This window comes from Embiotoca jacksoni, unplaced genomic scaffold, assembly GCF_022577435.1.
Source record: "Embiotoca jacksoni isolate LCO1_2020_lvr unplaced genomic scaffold, fEmbJac1.0.p SCAF_20, whole genome shotgun sequence".
Taxonomy (NCBI): Eukaryota; Metazoa; Chordata; class Actinopteri; family Embiotocidae; genus Embiotoca; species Embiotoca jacksoni.
The window spans coordinates 4,502,278-4,521,102 of record NW_027185341.1 but is presented as its reverse complement, the minus strand read 5'-3'; the positions used below and the strand labels follow the sequence as shown (position 1 = coordinate 4,521,102).

At 41.4% G+C, this 18,825-nt stretch overlaps 1 protein-coding gene across 1 annotated transcript; it reads left to right on the top strand.

The window, feature by feature from the left end:
• The first annotated feature begins 4,181 nt into the window (after window positions 1–4,181).
• Window positions 4,182–17,747, top strand: LOC138201826 (alpha-1,6-mannosylglycoprotein 6-beta-N-acetylglucosaminyltransferase B-like). Its single transcript, XM_069155330.1, has 17 exons — window positions 4,182–4,231; window positions 5,732–5,847; window positions 9,055–9,184; window positions 9,280–9,428; window positions 11,345–11,409; window positions 11,667–11,840; window positions 11,930–12,097; window positions 12,231–12,400; window positions 12,641–12,772; window positions 13,090–13,223; window positions 14,702–14,844; window positions 15,011–15,166; window positions 15,340–15,486; window positions 15,602–15,718; window positions 15,836–15,910; window positions 16,697–16,857; window positions 17,205–17,747. The coding sequence occupies exons 1-17, from the start codon at window positions 4,206–4,208 to the stop codon at window positions 17,401–17,403; spliced, it is 2,262 nt and encodes a 753-aa protein (XP_069011431.1). The 5' UTR covers window positions 4,182–4,205; the 3' UTR covers window positions 17,404–17,747.
• Window positions 17,748–18,825: the final 1,078 nt, after the last annotated feature.

Genomic DNA, 18,825 nt, shown 5'->3' with positions numbered 1-18,825 from the left:
GTTCACACCCACTCCACCTCACTTGTGCACACATATGGGCACACTAGTGCACACACGTACAGAGGCAAATGTGGGCAGGTTAAGTGACTTTTGCCTACCAGCAGCTGTCCTTGAGCAAGGCAATCAAACGGTTTCAGCTGCACAAAAACTGAATGGATGCTGAATTTGTTCATCCATCAGTCATTGAAGCCAGCGACAGCTCTTCAAATGTAAGGACTTGCTTCTTTTTGTTTGATTTTTTTTATTAGGAAATTTAAATCCAAATAAGCCAAAAATATAAAGCAAAACAATGATTGGAATGGCATATGTCAGAATAATTATAAAGAATAATAAATAATTATCTTATCTTTTCTAATATGGTTCATTTATTTACTTTTAATTTAAGATATTTAAAAGATAAACAACAATTAAAATGAAAACTGCAAGCAGTGATATACGGGCCCTCGGACGCTGCACATCGGGGATCCAGCTGGTCGGGACCGCCGGCTCCCTGACGTGCAACATGCGAGTGTCCGCATATTCCCCCTTGCAGTTTAAATTTTTTTCTCGATCTCGTTCCTTATTTTTCTTTAAAAAAAAAAAAAGGCTTTTTTTGACGGCTTTAACATCTTCAAAAACTCATGAAAGTTGGTGCCTGACGCAAGTTTCGTGAGGTTTGGAGCATCGTTTGACCTTAAACATCAACTTTCTGTGTCACGGCGAAACATCAAACTTAGCCGCATGGCCCTGGATATACTATATACAAAAATGACTTTCGGGTTATTTTTTATCACTTTTTGGACAATATGCTATAGCATGACTTTTTTTTTTTTAATGTTTTGGACAACATGCAGTATGAATTTTTCTGAACTGACACGCATGCCTCAAGTGGGAATCAAACCCAGTTACTTCTCACTGTGAGGCAACTGCATGTCTTCCGAAATATGAAAAAAAAAAGTCATACTATAGCATGTCGTCCAAAATATGATACAAAAGTCATACTATAGCATTAAAATATATTAATGGGATTTTGGGGGATAAAGTCTGTGGTAGTTCGGACAGAAATCCAAGAAGGCACACTTTTAGAGACTTTTATTTTTGTTTGAGTTTTTGTTTTGTATTAGGATTTGGTTTTGTATTATTGTTGACCTTTGGTTTGGTATTAGTATAACTGCATTTACAACAAAAATCTGAAACTGGCAAACCCGCAATCGTGTGGCTTACCCTTAGAGGGATTCGCCTTCTGAGAAACATGTGGCTTACCCTTAGGGGGTAACACCCTCTGTGAACCGTGTGGCTTACTCGAACTGTGTGGATTACCTTGAGCGGGGCTCCGACCCATGTCCTCATGAGGTCCTTCCCAGCTCTGAAGCTCCGTCGTAGACCATTGGACTATCTTTAGCGCTGAAGAAAGAGTCACGGCGGAGAAAGTGTTTCATGGAGCTCACTCAGCGCTTTCCAGTGACTCAACCGACAGTCTGGTTAACTCAACAGGTAAAAGATTCTATTTCACCAAGGTTGCTATTAATGGTTCAGATTCCACCGTGGCCTGTTGATGGTGATTGAACTTTTAGTGAAGTTGAAACGTTTGGAAAAAGTTTTGCATACACTACACATTACAGGAAGATATTTAATATCACTGCAGACCCCCTTGAAAACATGTATATCTACTATCCAAAGAATGTATGCAGCAATTTTAGCCACATTTGAATGAATATTTGTGGACGGTGGAGTTACAGGTTGCAGTGAGCCAAAGATTTGTCACAATGCTGTCTAACTCCTGGGAAGTGGTTAGCACTGTTGCCTCTCAGCAGGAAGATTAGGTGTTTTGGGTCACTCTTTGGCCGCAACGCCACGGGCACACCAATTGACGAAAGCAAATTCTTATGATAACTTTTAATTCCAAACATGTTAAGAGTGCACAGAATAAATTTGAAGTCGGTCTGACAAAATTTGTAGGGGGAGTTCATTAAAGTACAACATGTGTGAATTGCCAAAAATGGCGACTAAATTCAAAATGGCGGACTTTCTGTTGAGTTGAGGTAATGGTGCAATGGAATTTTTTGTATGTCTAGGTGTGATGCACATGTCCACCAAATTTCGTGCATGTAGGTAAATGTAGCCCCAGGGGCATCTGTTTAGGGGGCGCTAGTGAGCCATTTGGCCACGCCCCCGCGCCACTCACAAACTTTTTCGCCAGGAGAGTGTACCAACTTTCATGAGTTTTTGAGTATGACAAAGCCGGCAAAAATGCAGTTGAATAGTTGAATAATAATAATAATCGCTTGAATAACAATAGGGCTTTCGCACCATCGGTGCTCGGGCCCTAATAATCGTTAGTTGGAGCTCCATTCATAGGTCTCTCTCCACAAATGACAGATGTGTCTTATTGCAGTGAGGTGAGCTGACTTCCTATTGTGTGCCTCTGACTTGGCATCCTCACTGGAAAATCTCCACCTGTTTATCTCAGCTGACATGAAGTACAGTTTACTGCAACTGTGTGTAATTACTATCACTCCAAGTCAGCTGATTGAGAAAGAAAATCCTTTTCCAAGTGACATATGTGCTCCATCTGCCTCTTTCCCAGTGTGACATTGTTGATTAGTTGAGTGATGTGGAAACGTTTAGCACGATGTACGGTTCTACAATCTGCAGTCGTCCTAATTTGCTGCTGCATCTTTGTTCTCATGATCACAGTTTTTCAAAGGGAACTTTTAAACAGATCACAATACCACTGTGGAGCTCATGCGCTTCAAATTACCAACTAATGTCTGTCTTGACAGCAGCTACATTTACTTATATGTGACACACATTAGAGCGTGTCGAGCCAAGAGAAACACGATATATGGACTATTGGGGAAGCTCTCTTACATTCCAGTACAGGATGTGGACTACAAGACACTCGACAAAAAAATACTTTGGCTTGATGAGACATACTTGTCCTTCAAAAATGGGGACCTTCAAATAACTTGGTGTAGTTTATTTTTTGATACATTTCCATTCTAGCATTTACAATCAAAGTGACACCTTTTAAAGAGATATACAAGAAATACATGAATATCTGTTCAATTAAATTGTTTGACAATTGTAGTTGATTCCCAACCCAGTAAGTCACATTTAAAACTTTTTCTCAAATAGGTATTTACACACTTTCCTCTGTGTATTGTCTTTATTTAGTTTATTGTTATCAATAATATATTTTACTGTCATTATGTGTCCTCCATCTTGTGTCAGTATTATTCCATTCAATGCCAAACGTTTGCTCCATTTGAGCCATTTAAATGAGCTCTGTGCTTCAGTATCAATTCATGAGCAAGGCTTGAGTCTAGCCTATGAGACTGAAAGAAACTGTCACCCAATAGCGTCAGCTCCATTGTATATGTGAAAGGCCTAAGTAGCACTCTGGGTATTGTTTTTTCTCTAAAGGGGAGTCAGGTTACCTTGGCAACCGCAGGATGCCTACCCATAGGCCCAGAGAAAGAGAAAAGGCAGGGCCAGAAAAGGAGGGAAAGAGAGCGAAAAGAGATAAAAAAAAAAAAAAAAAGGAGGCAAGATCCTTCCTAGCCTCACCTTTATTTCCCTTTTTTTTCAAGTTTGTGTGTTTTGCAAATAGGCCCGATGGTTGCCAGTGGGTTGGAATGAAGACCCAAAGAGGTGAGGATGTGTGTGTGTGTGTGTGTGTGTGTGTGTGTGTGTGTGTGTGTGTGTGTGTGTGTGTGTGTGTGTGTGTGTGTGTGTGTGTGTGTGTGTGCTTGTTTTGTGTGCCGACATCTCTGTATCTGTCTCACACTGACACCCAACACGTCGGTGATGGCAGTTTTGTTATCTTTGTGTTTAGCATTTCTATCAGTCTAATGAACTTGTTCACACACACACACACACACACACACACACACACACACACACACACACACACACACACACAGAAAGACCACGGGCTGAAAAGGCTTTCATGGCCAGTCATGCCGGCAACAGCATTACTTTGACATCTATTAATGCCTGTAAACTTTATTGATGCAATTCATTTAGAAAGTGTGACCATTCATTTCCAATTTGAAAAGAAATCCCAATGGTCCTTTGGCGCTTAAACCCAAATAAGGGAATGGGAAATGTAATGGTAAGAATAGTAAAAGATAGTTTTTCTCTAATATATACCTGTAGCATGTTGCATTTACTGGTACTTATTGTCTTGACAGTGAGATCCTACACCCTGTAAACAGAGGGCCATGCGTGTTGCACTCCGGCATCGCAGGTAAGCCTTTAGATCAGTGAATAATCAGCAGTCAGGAAGTAGTAAAAATGTAAATATAACCTCACTTCATCCAAACATGTCACTGCAGCGTTCATTTATTTTAGCTTTACTTACTTGAGCTGCATGAAACTCTGACTCTTCTGACAGTTTACTCTTGACAAAGCTCAGCATAGTTAACTTAAAGAGTCTCCCTTTCACGTGCGCTGGATCTCCCCAACATATGACATCACTAGGAGGAGAAGTCAGGCCAAATGTAACATAGCAATCTGTTTTAACATGATTTCCTCTGTGCAGCTACTTTTTCATACCATATATTCTCTCAACCTGCGATGAGTGCTCGGACAACTTTGATGGAATGCAGACTAATACAGCTGAATGGAAAATAATTTTATCTGCAGCTTTATTGCCATGAGGAGACCCTCCAAGGTGTTTGTGCACGTACTTGGTGGCTGGGCTGTGTTTCTTTGGTTCAGGGTTGGTGGGTTCTCCGGCCTGATGAAAGTGAGAGAAGTGACGGCTCTCTCTGCCCCAGTTAAACTGAAGCTGGGAGCTCATGTGAGCAGCGAGCAGACGCATGCTATGATGGCACATCACGCTTCGAATACTTGTTTTGACACGCCGGGGTCTCCTCATGGAACAATTTAGCTCTCCACATTCTCTACATGTATTTAGTGAAAGGCAAAGTCAGACCGTCAGTTTTTATTGCATCAAGGCTACTATTAAAATCACGACTATGAAGCTAAAAGGAGATTTAACCGGTTGGGAACGGTACAAATTATTGAAGTGACCTTTTATGTCGTGTCCAGTGAATATACAAAGAAAATATAACTCGCATATGTGGAGCTGTTTACTGTGTTGAAAAACTGCTGTATCACAGCATGAAACTGGGCTGGATCATTCATGTTCAGACACTTTCTTTGTGTACCACACTGATCTCCAACCAGGGAAGTTTCCGCTAGCTCCTTTTCCAGATGTAGTGGAAAGACTGTAGCTCAACTCATTGTGGAAAATAGATATTATGATTTGGAAGAAAATATACTCATATGTTCCCATGGCCTGTATTCCCTGTGAGTCCAAACAGTTGCTTAGGGATACCTTTTTAAACAGTTGGCTAAAAGTAATAATCAGTACAGTTTAAATAGCTAAAAACTGATAAGTAATGCATGAACACATTTGAAATAGTTTACTAAAAATGGTTAAATAACTGATAAACTGTTTTAAAAAAAATAGCTTTAAGTGTTGGAAAAGTGGTTGAAACTGTTAGCTCAGAATAACTCCTCTGCAAAGTATGCTGTAGGCCTCTCAAAGATAAGACACAAGGATAATGCTAAATAACATCCAGTTTTAAATAAACACATTTGACAGGTGATGTCACTTGGTACTCGAGTTCATCTAGCAGGGCTGTGAGGGAGCAAAAAGTTTGGCAGCCACTGATGTAGTATACTGTTCTGTTTCCTGTACCATATGAAGAGTTTTTTTTCTGTGTTGTGTGCCCTCTAGTGGTTGCCTGGTGCTCTGTCTGTGCCTGTCTGTGGTCACCCTGCTACTGCAGGGCCTCTGGGCGCCCATTGAGATGACCAGGGACGAGCCTGCTGGGAGATCACCTGAGGAGAAGGGTAAGACACACAAGCAGTCACACAGTTCAGAAGTGAAGCTTTATTCTCACACAATTACCAGTAGATTTTGCAACACAAAAAGAAACAGAAATGTCCCCTGTGTCCGGGGATTAAGACCTATTCTGACTGTCTTCCCAGTCTTAGATGAAGATTTATACACAGTTCGCGGTGGGTCTTCCCATGTGTCTGACTGTTGTGGGTTTGTTGCCAGGATATACTCGAGCTTATTTGTCTAGCTAAACTGTTTCTCTAAAGGAGGGTATTTAAGAGGGATTGGAAAAGGTTGTTTGGGCAAAAGCTTTCTTTCTGGTTTATACGGAAGAGACAAATGTTAACAACAATCTCCTTTGGAGTGTGTTTTTTCTGTAAAATGAGCAGTGTTTTTTTTGTTTTTTTTTATGCACCAGATGAATAAATTTGCATATTTTGGCTTTGTGCCTGTCCCATTTGGAAATAAACTCCGCAGGTTTCAGTCAGTGTTCAGGAAGTCTCTGATTAACATTCATTAGTCTATTTGTTGCTTTTGTTAAGAGGTGTGATTCAAAAATTTATTTTTCAATTGGCGCCCTAATGATAAAATACTAATATGTTGTTTGTTGATGCTTTGATGTTTCTTAATTAAATTCATCCAGAAATGATTTGGAATTGGCTGATGCCATATATAGAAACCCATTTACTCGTGATAGAGTAAACTCATAGTGTTTGTCAAAGATGTGACCAAAAGTTTGTGAAAGAACAATGAATCACTTTGACAATGTAATCACAGAAGATGATGTTTTATCTAAACATCCCGGTCGTTTTCTTCTCATATTCTTGGAAAATTGTTTTTAGCAGACAGTCTAACCCACTGGTGCATGTCAGTCTCAGTCAAACTCAGCCACATTTGCTTTGTGCTTTGAGGGACCCACCGCAACTTGTGTACAAATAGCCACCCAGCTATGGTTGTGTTGGGAAACACTGTTATACCACACGGGGGAAGCTATTGGTAAGCAGTTAATCCAGCACAAATTCATCACAAAATGCTGGGTTTTGTAAAAAGTCATTTGTAATCTTAGAATCAGCTTTTTTACCCGAAGCAGGCAGTGACACGAGATGATTTAAACTGTTTCTGGTGGGGAAAAAAGAAGATTAGATACAAAGGTACTGTAAAGTTTTACCCACATGACTGGAGTTCTTATTTTTGAGAAACTGCTTAAACACACTAAAACCCATCTCCTTTAATTGCCAGACGTATCTACAAGTATAAAAATGAGGAGGCTAAGCTTGCCCTTCCAGTAAAAAGACGTTTTCCACATGGAACACGTGATTACATGTATGATACATGTTTACCACATGTCGCAATGTATGATAACAAGGAGAAAATATATGGAAAACCTTTCGGATTGGAATCTGCATGGACTTTATACATTACACCACGAAAATGTTCCATAACCACATATTTCACATGTGCACAATCACTTGTGTATTTGGTCATATGTGATCACAAGAGTTTTTGCACAGTGGTTTTCTGTGAGGTTGCTGTAACATTGTGGAAATTTATAATATTATTATTTCATTAAACTGTTATAAGGAACTATATACTGCATATGTTTTGTGAACTTCTAATCTCCATGTGACTGTTTTGATCCTAAAAGCTGCAAAAGCAGCTCATATTTAGTATAAGTAAATGGTGTACACGCGTACACACATTCATGATTTTTAGAAGCTGCACATACACAACTTTACAAGCTCTGGGATGATATACAGTATTTATAAAGTTATCTCACCTAACTTGTTCCAGGATCCCACCTCTTCCCTGCCATTCATCTTTCACTACCTCTGAGCCCAAAGGGCTCCTGGTCATGTACTGTAGTTAGTGATATGCTGACAGTCAGCTGAGCAAATACAGATGAAATGACATCACTTTCTTGAGATATTTTACTGTGTATTACAGGTGAAAGCTCCATCTTCAGGGAGATATTTCTTCTGATGGTGTCCAATGTAATGCTCAATATTCCTCATTCACCGCCTGCACAACTCTGTCAACAGACAACCGTGTTTCAAACACATGTTTCAGTCAAGAAATCCTCAATCTGCCCTCTCAAATAAACGCTTTGAGCCTCACCAGCAGACTTCAAAAACAGGCATTCACTGCTTCTACAGTTAGATAGCTGACTAACTGAGGTTCTTACCATGACCTCTTGTGCTTCAGGTCAGTCAGACACTCCATACTCGATTTATCAGAGCAAACACAAGAGGTACAGGTTATTTGTTGTAGCAAACAATAATAATATATAGTCAGTGTCAGGGTAGGTTTTGAACAGAGAGTATTGTGACTGTCACATTCCTCATAATCTTTAATATTGGTTGAAGCAATTGTTTCAAACATTGTAATAAATTGTTTTTTTTAATATAAATAAAAGGATCCAATTTCTGTTACAAAAGATTTTATTTTATTTATTATCTTTTTTGTTTGTTTTGTTTTTACCATTTCAAGCTGGAAAAGCTGCCGTTTGCTCACAGTTCATATTACATGGACCCATTTTGTATCATTCTACATCATTTTTAACACGACAAAGTGAAAGGGAACCACCAGGTTACTGGATGCACCATGACAGACTAAAGTCAATGTAAATGTGCTGTCTGTGAACAGCTTCACCTCTTTTTGGAGTTGAAATGTGAACTTAAAGTGACTTTTCTTCAGCATATGAGGTGAGCATTTTAAACTTAGAGAAACCTCTAAACATGAAGGTGGAAACATTCAAAAACACATACAGTGTGTGTGTGTGTGTGTGCGTGTGTGTGTGTGTGTGTGTGTGTGTGTGTGTGTGTGTGTGTGTGTGTGTGTGTGTGTGGGCGGGCCCCCCTCATTTATCAATACGCAGCACAGTAACACTACTGATATTTCAGAGCCATGGTCGGGGGCATAGATGCTAACTTCCACAAATCTCAGTCAGATAAAGGATCATCTGTCCCAGTAGCAGGTTAACAAGGAGGAAGGCATCCCTCTTCATCCCCAGTCGCCTACTGCCTGTATGGAGTGTGAAAAATACATATGACCATACTTGTAGCACATCCCGTTAGCGCTACATGTCCCTGCTACTTGATGATCAGAACAAGATTTCTTACTTCTGGGCCCGCTTTGCTACAAGAAAACAGTATGGACACTATTATGATTTTTAACATACCGTACACGACACACCATACTGCATATTCTTTATTTCACAGGTCAGCGTGGTCTTGGCTTTCGTAGGCTGGCTCTTCGCTTGGAGGCTTTGAGTACTCAAGTGCAGAGACTGAGTAAAGAGAGAGATGTCACCCAGCTGACCAGAAATGATCTCAGTCTGCTGCTACAGAGGTACTCAGTAATATTATCGTAGACGGACCTCAGTATATTTAGATACAGATATGACTTGTGTTAGCATTCCTGTGTGTTTCTGTGTGTTTTTCCAGCTTTAGACAGGACCAGCAAGGCTTGGCCCGCTTGGTAGAGAGGGAGCTGAAGAGAGTGTCCGAGAGACTCGATCAGCTCGGCCGTCATCACCACCAGCACCAGCAGGCTCAGACACCGACACAACATGATGATCACGGACCACACACAGGTGAGGTCCACACTTTTATCAGCTGTAATTTACAGATAAGGCATGTGTTTTAGGGTATGAGATACAAGTCTTGCAGAGTTTTGCCTCTGTGCCAGGCAACTGTAGCCGGATGTCTTATGTTCACTTCGTCCCAAGAATGTTTGAAGGTCAACTTCACTGTGACATCACAATGTTCTACAAAACACTTTTCCGGCCATTATTCAACACCGTACCTCAGGAACAGAAGGGGAGATTGGGACGATATTTCACATTTATGTTGGTCACTGAATTGGTGATACTAATATATGGTGTTCACCTTAAAACTTTGGTGACTGTATAGATCGTCTCTGCTGTTGGGTTGAAGATGTGAGGGAAGCAGCCATGTTTTATAATGTGTAGCTTCTTTGAAGCATCATTCATACAGTATTTCAGACATTGTCTACTGTCAATCAGCTTTATTAGCAAGCATTTGAACACATATAAGGATTCCTTAAAAGTCTCCACAACATATATCATAGGAGTCTGGACACATATGGATGTAAACTGCAGCTTGACCTGTTGGCGGAGGCGTACCACCGTGAGCAGGTCATTGTTGTTTAGCTTTAATTTTACAATGTCTTGGACTAAAATAAACTAATTGTTCAAGTTAAACAGATATTCTCGGGTTTGTTGCAGTTATAATGTGCTTCTATATTCTGGCTAAACCAAATAAATACACTCTCTCCTCCCTGCAAGTTGCCAGCTTCAATAATTGGCCGGTTGCAAACTTCTCTGCGGTTGCCTGCAGTGGTAGTGAGCCAAATACACGGTTCATAGCCTTAGTAAAGGTTAACCACACAGTGAAATTAACAAGCTGTGATAATAGAGGGTGTGAAGGAGGGGGGTTAAAGTGCAGTGGGTGCAGGTGGTTATGGGGGATGGAGTCCTTGAATAGAAGTTTAACAAGTCCCACGGAGCCAGCGCCAATCAACTTGCCGTGGGGAGGAAAGAAGTTTACGTCTACGCTACGACCCTCCTGTGAGGTGTCAGGTGAGAGTCGGGTTACGCACACTGGCTGGCACGTGAACGGTTGTTCGTGTGTATGTGTGTGTGGTGGGGATGAGTAGGTGTACACTCACTCCACTATTAGAAAAAGGGAATTCATAAAGTTTGGGCCACACAGACACGATCGCATCCATATGTGAGCGTGGCCTCACTTCTGGACATGCATACACATACACTATGTACACACATGCCACCCGCATGCACACAAACACAGACTTCCCCATCACCAGCCTGTTGGCCCCTCACCCTCTTCCTCTCACATTACCTCACACCCATAAAATACGACTGAATTACCCAGGAGTCCTTTCACCAACTTGTCTACTCATACTCTTTGTTTTTGTAGAAGGGGAAACTTTTTTTCTTTTGGCCATGCCCCTATAGCGTATCCCTGTTTTTAGGCTTTCACACCTCTCCTCAGCCTACAGCTTTTCTTATCTTTTTTTTTCTCTCCCTTTCCCTTTTTACTAGGTTGTTTTACACAGTTAAGGACTGTGTATTTTGGCAAGGTCTCGCATTGTAAATGGGGATGTTTGGTAGGAGGCAGGTGGGTCAGGTGTGTGTGCGCGTGTGTGCGTTCATTCCAGTTGATTGACATTGGCTGGAGATGGTGGGGGGGCTTACGGGAAAGGGCCTCTGAGAACACACTGCCTCTACTCTCATGCCTCATGCAGGCACGGCAGCGCTATACATCGTGCTGATGGCTGCTGTTCATTGTGCACATTTCAGTTGAGAGGTTGTACATCAAAATTATTGTCCACTGTTCTTCATTAGCAACGTTGAGGCACCTCTACAATGTAGTTTTTGTTTCTGAAGCTGGGGTTGTAGAATAATGATGCATTAAAAATGGGCACACAAAAAAAAAAAAACTGTGACGGCTAATGTCTCACGCACAGGGCCCAAAGAGAAGTGTGAGGTGCCAATGGATCCTGCATATCCTGTGTGTGCTGAGAAAGTGGAGGTGAGAAAGTGAAAATGTATATGGTAGCATAAAATCATGGCTCTGTATGTGTTTAATTGAAGTGCTTACCATGACTTCAAGTTTAATATTCAGTTTCAAAACATAGAGGTTTGAACTATAAGAGAAAAATACCATTGGAGATCATTGGGAGTATAGTATAGCATGTTCTTTATATTGGGTAATCTGCATGATGAATCAGTTTGCATAACCAAAGTGTGCTTATCATTGCTTTAATATAACATCTGTCTCTGTGTTAGTTCCTGCTGGCCCATTGGCAGTCAGACCCTTGTTATGCTTTTTATGGAGTGGATGGTACCACTTGCTCCATATTGACGTACCTCAGCGAAATAGAAGACTTTTGTCCTCCTCGTCTTGGAAGAAACCACTCTGCACTGCCATGGCATCAGAAGGCTCGTTCTTATACGGAGAAGGTATAATCTTAGTCTACAGCACTGTGTGTCGCTGCAGAATGAGTCAGCACAATTTATGATTTTCTACTTTGCATTGTGATTACACACAGGCTGGGATACGTGCAACTCTCAGCCCGTTGTATGAGGTCATCAGCAACGTCAGCAGCCCGGCAATGAAGTTCATCTGGTCCAGAGTGGAGAGAATGTCTGAGCGGTGGATCCAGGCTGGTCTGAGGATGAAGCAGAGCGGCAACACGACTGTCTCTTCCCAGATGAGGGTAGTTATGACATCATATTTTTGTCACCTTGTGTTATAATCTACAGAATCTTAAATCTACTATACCTACTGTGTTTGCCTGGCTGCATATTAAGGAAGATGGATTTTGGACATTTAAACTTCCCATCCATTAGGTGCTGCTTTACCCTGGTGCCCTGGCAGGGAATGTCGGCCAGCGTTTTGAAGCCATGGTGGAGCGAGGCGGTCCTCTAGGAGAGCTGGTCCAGTGGGCTGACTTGAGTGCTTGTCTGACAATCCTGGGCCACAACCTGATCTTCAGCACCTCACAGCAACGACTCCACAGGTTACTACTGTCCTAAACCACAAGTTACTTTCACCTGAAGTAAACATCATGTTCATTCGAACAGTAGTTTAGTAGTTAGGTGGAATGAGTATGATGTATGTTGAATCCAACGTCAACATGTTGGCATCTTGTAATTATCAACCCAGTTGGTCTGGGATCACTTAATACTGTAGGGATGAGAGAGGCAAACGACATCAATTATTTCTCGAACCTGATGTGTGTTTGTTGTGACCCTTCCAGTCTGATAGGTGCTGCACCAGGCCGAGGCAGCTGTCCAATCCAAAGGCCCCTCACCTTTGACCTCATCTACACCGACTACCACGGCCTTGCTCACCTCCAAGGAGCCATGGGACTGGCTTTCCTGCATTACCGGTATGACCACAATTTTCTAAATCCATAATCATGCCCAGTTGGATGTATATTTCATGTACTTTGTGATTAAAGTCCTGTTGCAATAAAAAGTAAATGGACTTAGTAACTTTGATGTCTTTGATTATCACAAATATAACAGCAACTAATATTAGCAATAATCACTTATATTAACAGAATTGTATCACACAGGTGTGTCTCTTTTACAGAGCTCGCATTAGATACTAATGTTGTTATTTAATGTGAAGTATTACATTATATTATATGTGTCAGTGTCAAATGAGTTTTGTGTCAAATTATTTAAAAATAAATCCCTCTAGGTGCCGCTTCAGAATCCTGGACTCATTCGGCACCGAACCAGCCTTTAACCTGGCGAGTTACGCACGTAGCCACGGATATAAAACACTGTGGGGGAGCTGGGGTCTCCAACCTCTGCAGTACATGACAATGTTCCGTAAGTCTGTGTGTATGTACTTGTTATTGTGTTTCTGTGCATGTGTCTATAAGGTTGGACACAGTACACTGATTAAAAAATGAACTCTATATATATATGTATATATATATATATATATATATATATATCTTTCACATACACCCCTCTCAGTGTTCTCACAGTGAGAGGATTAATAGCTGAGGTTAAATAAACTTGGTGCCCAGACAGAGCTTTCTTTCCAACACCTCTCCATGTCATCTTTCCCACCCTGCCGGGAGATGGAGACGAGCTGGAAGCTCTGGGCCGGGAGCCACTCTTCATCCCTCAGCTGGGAACACTGTTTATTTGTCCTGCTGAGGGAGAGGAGGGATAGAGATGGCTGTTAGTTGAGGACGTGAGAAGGACAAAAAAAAAGAAGAAAGAAAACAAAACAGAGGAAGGACACAGGAAGAGGAAAGAAATAAAAGAAGCTTGAGAAAAGAGTTGAGTGTTAATGCTTCTGTTTTGCAGAAGGCACAGAGAAAGAGAAGCGACTGAAGGCTTGCACCAAACAGACAAACAGTCAAAGTTTCTCTCCAAACCCTGACATGCTGCATGATCATATCGCTGATAATCTGATAGGTGTGTGTGTGTGTGTGTGTGTGTGTGTGTGTGTGTGTGTGTGTGTGTGTGTGTGTGTGTGTGTGTGTGTGTGTGTGTGTGTGTGTGTGTGTGTGTGTGTGTGTGTGTGTGTGTGTGAGAAGCGGTGAATCTAGACAGGCGCCGGAGAGAAGCAGAGCCCAAAAGGAGCCAGCAGGAAATTCTGTGTAGGGGGTGAATGAGGGGAGATTTGGCAACCACACACACACACACACACACACACACACACACACACACACACACACACACACACACACACACACACACAGAAATGTTACAAATCGATGCTTAGACACACACCTTTGCCGGCACATTCCTTGCAAAGTAAATACTCATCTCTCACACCTTCCACAGAGTGTCAGAGGGCAGCAGGGTGGCAGCTGCCTATCCAAACACCCAACCCTCATATGTGAAGAGTTCTCATTTCCTTCAGCCCATGATTTATGCTGCGCAGTATGTTTTTCCTCTCTCGCAGAATTTTAATATAAACTGTGATTCACCTGCAGCCTTACTATCAGTGAGTAGTAGTGGCCAAAAGTAATTTGTTTTTCACACTTAATGTAGTATTTGTATCATCTTCAATGAAGACGTGTTCACTGACTTTGATCACATTTTAGTCAAAGAAGCACAGAACGAGGCACCCAATTTTATCATCCACAAAAGAAGTTTAATATTACTCAAAAACGTGAGTAGAGACGTGACAAATGTGCCAGATTAGTTTCATGACTCTGAGTGACGCTGAAGCTCCCAGCCCTTGTCCGGATTCCTTTTTTCTTTTTTTTTTTGTAAGTTTGCTTGTTAAAAATGTCATGGAATATTTTTACAGGTCATTTAACTTCTCTATGTTCTGTCGTCTCTAGCTCACACTCCTGATAATTCCTTTCTGGGCTTCGTGAGTGAAGAGACAGCGAGGAGGGAGGTGAGGGAGGATAAGCTCGAGCCGGAAAACTACAGGAAAGACAGAATAGCCGTTGTCTATGGCAAACAGGACTACATGTGGCAGGTATAATGAGTAAAAGAGTATATTATGTAGAAAGACTGTGAGCATATCATAAAGCAGCTACGGCAAGACTTTACATGACAGTGAAGTTTTTGTACATGCAGGTCTTCTCTGAAGTCTTTACTCAGATTCCTGTTTGTGTGTGTCTTTGTGTGTATCTCTATATCAGGGTAAATCTCAATATGTGGAGGTGATCAGTGAGGAACTGGAAACTCATGCCACAGTCTACCAACCTCCAGGACACTCCTCAAATTTGCCCAGGTCCATCAGAAACCACGGACTGCTGACTCAGGAAAACTTCTTACGACTTCTCCGCAGGGCAAAGGTCAGATAAGAGCCTATCACAAAGTAACACAAGAAAGCCTACTGTATCTAAATCAAGTTATGATTAAGATTGTGAGTTCTGAATAATGATAACTGTCTTTCTGGTTCATAGTTTATGAAGTACCCTCTTTAAGGAAATAGTCTTCCCTCTGCTGCTTCCGTTTTCCCCGGCAGGTGTTCGTAGGTCTTGGGTTCCCCTATGAGGGTCCCGCTCCTATTGAAGCAATAGCTCTGGGCTGTGTCTTCCTTCAGCCACGTTTTGACCCTCCACACTCATCAGACAACAATAAATTCTACAAGGGCAAGCCCACCACAAGACAGGTAGGTAACTCCCATATCAATTATATACTGTGAGATATTGTTGAATTTGTGTTCTAAATTACTGCTATGTTTTTGTGAAGATCTAAAAACGTCTCCTATAACTTTTGGATCTTAGATCTCTTCCCAGCACCCTTATGCTGAAGAATTCATTGGTAAACCCTATGTGTGGACTGTGGATGTGACCAACAGGACTGATATACGGCAGGCAGTCAAAGCTATTTTGAGCACTGAGGTAGTTTCCACTGAACAAACAGAATTACAGTTCAACTGTATGCAGACACACACCTTATTTTCCCCAAATTCCAGTTACAGTAGCACTGAATAAAAGTGTTTGTGTATGTTTTTGCAGGTGAAGTCTTTCACTCCTCAAGAGTTCACTTGTGTGGGAATGCTGGAGCGGGTTCATGGTTACATCACTCACCAGGTACATGTAGGGGGAGCTGTTATAATATATTTGGGTGCTACCCCACCAAATTAGAGATAGACCTATTTAATACCTTCTGTTATGATGTGAGAGAAAATACATCTTAAAATAGGGTGGATGCCCTTCAAACCTTTTGATTTTAAGTCAAACACATTTAAAGGATTATAAATACATTATTCTGATATTGGCATTTTATAAACACGTTATCCACCTCTTGAACTACATCTAGTCTTTAATCACGAATCCTCCTTCTATGATTCAAGAGTGGTTTGTGTCTTTATGTCCTACCTTTCCGCCGATCCTGGGCCATGGGTTCTACAGCACCCCCTGGTGGATGGTAGTGGACCTGCATGTCCACAACTAGAAATTAAAACGGATAATAACAAATTTAAAAAAGTTGTATTTATTTCTGTTGGCTATGTTCATAGCCATCACAGTGATGTAATTATTCAGATGTTATGAATTCAGCATGCGGCAAAAAGTAAATCTTAGCTTTTCAAAAAAAAAAAAAATTAATTCGGGTGGAAATGACGTTTATGGTCAGACAGAGCGGTTCAAGGCCACGTGACGTGACCCCACACACGCATAACAGCGGCACTGACACGGAGAGAGGCAGAGACACACACACGGCAAACAAGACAGACTACCAACTGCTATTTCTGCTGATCAAATTGTTTCAAAGGCTTTCTACACATTGTGTTTCAGACAGAAGAGGAAACCACTCAGTTCTTGCTCGGTTAAAAATCAAATCACTTTCCACTTTCTTTTTCTTTGTTAACGCTCAAGAACTTCTGCAGTCGCTCTGTCCCTACTTGGCCGCCTGAAAGCGCTCTCAGGATGCACCTTGGTCCGCTGGGTCAGTCCTGTGTAAGTGTGTGCCGACGCTCCTCCCTGTTGTGCGAGCCTGCTCTCTTCCACCACCTTAACACGCCTGCCGCATTTACCAGGTGAGAAATTGGAACCATTAAACCATGCCAACTCTAAATGCACTTTTTTTTTTTTCAATATACACGTTCACATCTGGAATCAGAGCAAGCATACAGCATGATGAACGTACAGCCGTGTACTGTCTGAGACCTTGTGCTTCTAGTTAAATGCAAATGGTTCATGATATGTAGCTTTTCAGAAGCTGGAAACCAGTAACCACTGGTGTTTTAGGTGCACAGTATTAATACACATTCAGAATTTCCATTAAAAACAGAGCAACATCAGAACAATATTGTGGTAGAGATGTCCAGTGTATTGATTGATGCTCTGTATACAAATAAACTAATCGCTATCTTCCATTTCGCAGGCTCAGACTGAGTTGCTCCAGCATGGTGCAGGAAGTCAACCACATGTTTCCTTCCTACAGCCCTTGGGGTCGTCACTGCGGCCTCCAGCAGGAGCCTCTGCTGTTCAGTTGTGCCGGCTCTGACCCTTCATACCGCAGACTGTGTCCCTGCAGGGCTCACCTACCCGGACAGGTAGCTCTGTGCCCCGACTGCGTCTAAGAAACACGCTGAAAGAACTCGGGGAAATAGCAGTGAGAGAGGAGGAAGAGACTGCACCAAAGAGAGCTCGGCAAGGCAAACTGTACAGGTAAAGATTCTCAGCACAAGGGAGCCACCTGTCATACCAAAGCTATTAAAAGCTTTGTAGTCTTTGTTTGTGGATTTCATAAAGGCGGGACTATTTTATTTATATTCAAACATTAAAAAGTAGTTTAAAAGCATTTCAGTCTGCACCCCCAACGTTTAGTTAGTTAGTTATCAGACTTTGCCCAGGACAGTTGTCTGGATGATTTTTTTTTTTTTAATTTTTAATTTTTTTTAAAATTTATGTCAGTTTTTACTCAGGAAGCAACCATGAATGATTGTGATTGCATTAGTACTTGAAATTTTGAAGGTTGATGAATTCAACGGCTGTTGTGTCATGGAACCAAATAAAATCTCTCGTTTCTTTAGCTTTACCTTAATAGCTTTAACCAGTGATTCAGAAACTGCGGTACGCAAGGGCCTTCCTGGAAGCAGTGGTGTCGTCCACGTGATCCGCAGGTATACGTCGTGTACCAACTAAGAAAAACAAAGATACGTAACGTAGTTTTGTGACACTCAAGTAATTTTGTTTTGCGAATACCAGCCGGGTTGCCAACTCGCACGCTTTTGGTGTGACGCACCTGTATCAGTCTGTGGCCGCGTTCACATAGTCAGTTTTTCTGAGGCAGGTTCGGGACAGAGTGAAACGAGCCGGAAGTATTACGTGGCCGGCGTGATAAGAGCTGTTCGAAAGCTTTTCATGATTGATGGCAGAGTAGTAGTAGACATGTGGATCTCTCCAACATCACAAAACATCTGTCAAGTATGTTGAGTTTTACCTCATTCACTTTGCTCTACAATTTCACACCTATTAAAAATTAAAATGTGCATAAAAAGTTTGACAAAACGCTAAGAGCAGCTGAAGAAAGTTTGTTGCTTCCAGCTGTTTCTAGGAGTCTTTCCTTTTGAATTTATTAAACACCTGCAGCTTCATACAGCAGCAGAATATGAGCGACTGTAAAGTTAGAGCATTGCGTCTGTATATGTATGCAACAGCAGCAACTTCATTAGTTATTAATAAATAAAATGACTATTAAAGATTTCAATTTGAATTAAAAACCTACTATCTAACCATCCGGTGTTATAAATTGATCTTTTAAAACAGCAGCTTTATGTTATTTAGCCTTTCTGGGGCTATTGCACGGTAAAATCAGGGAATTTTATTTTGTGGAAGAAAAACTGTTTGGTGTCTGCAGTGGAAAGTTGTATTTGGGAAATTTGTTTCAATATGTCGTGGCACATGGTCTGAAAAAGTTGGGAACTTCTGCCATCAGCAAATAGTCCTCAAATATAGGCAAGATGCACTTCAGGGAAATATTTATTTAAATTAAGTGTCAC

Excerpts from the sequence above, each read along its gene's own strand:
- LOC138201826 (XM_069155330.1), top strand. The coding sequence starts at position 4,206 with ATGCGTGTTGCACTCCGGCATCGCAG. Across the intron at positions 11,410-11,666 it reads TGTGTGCTGAGAAAGTGGAG|TTCCTGCTGGCCCATTGGCA; the intron begins GTGAGAAAGTGA and ends TCTCTGTGTTAG. Across the intron at positions 12,098-12,230 it reads CTGTCTCTTCCCAGATGAGG|GTGCTGCTTTACCCTGGTGC; the intron begins GTAGTTATGACA and ends CCCATCCATTAG.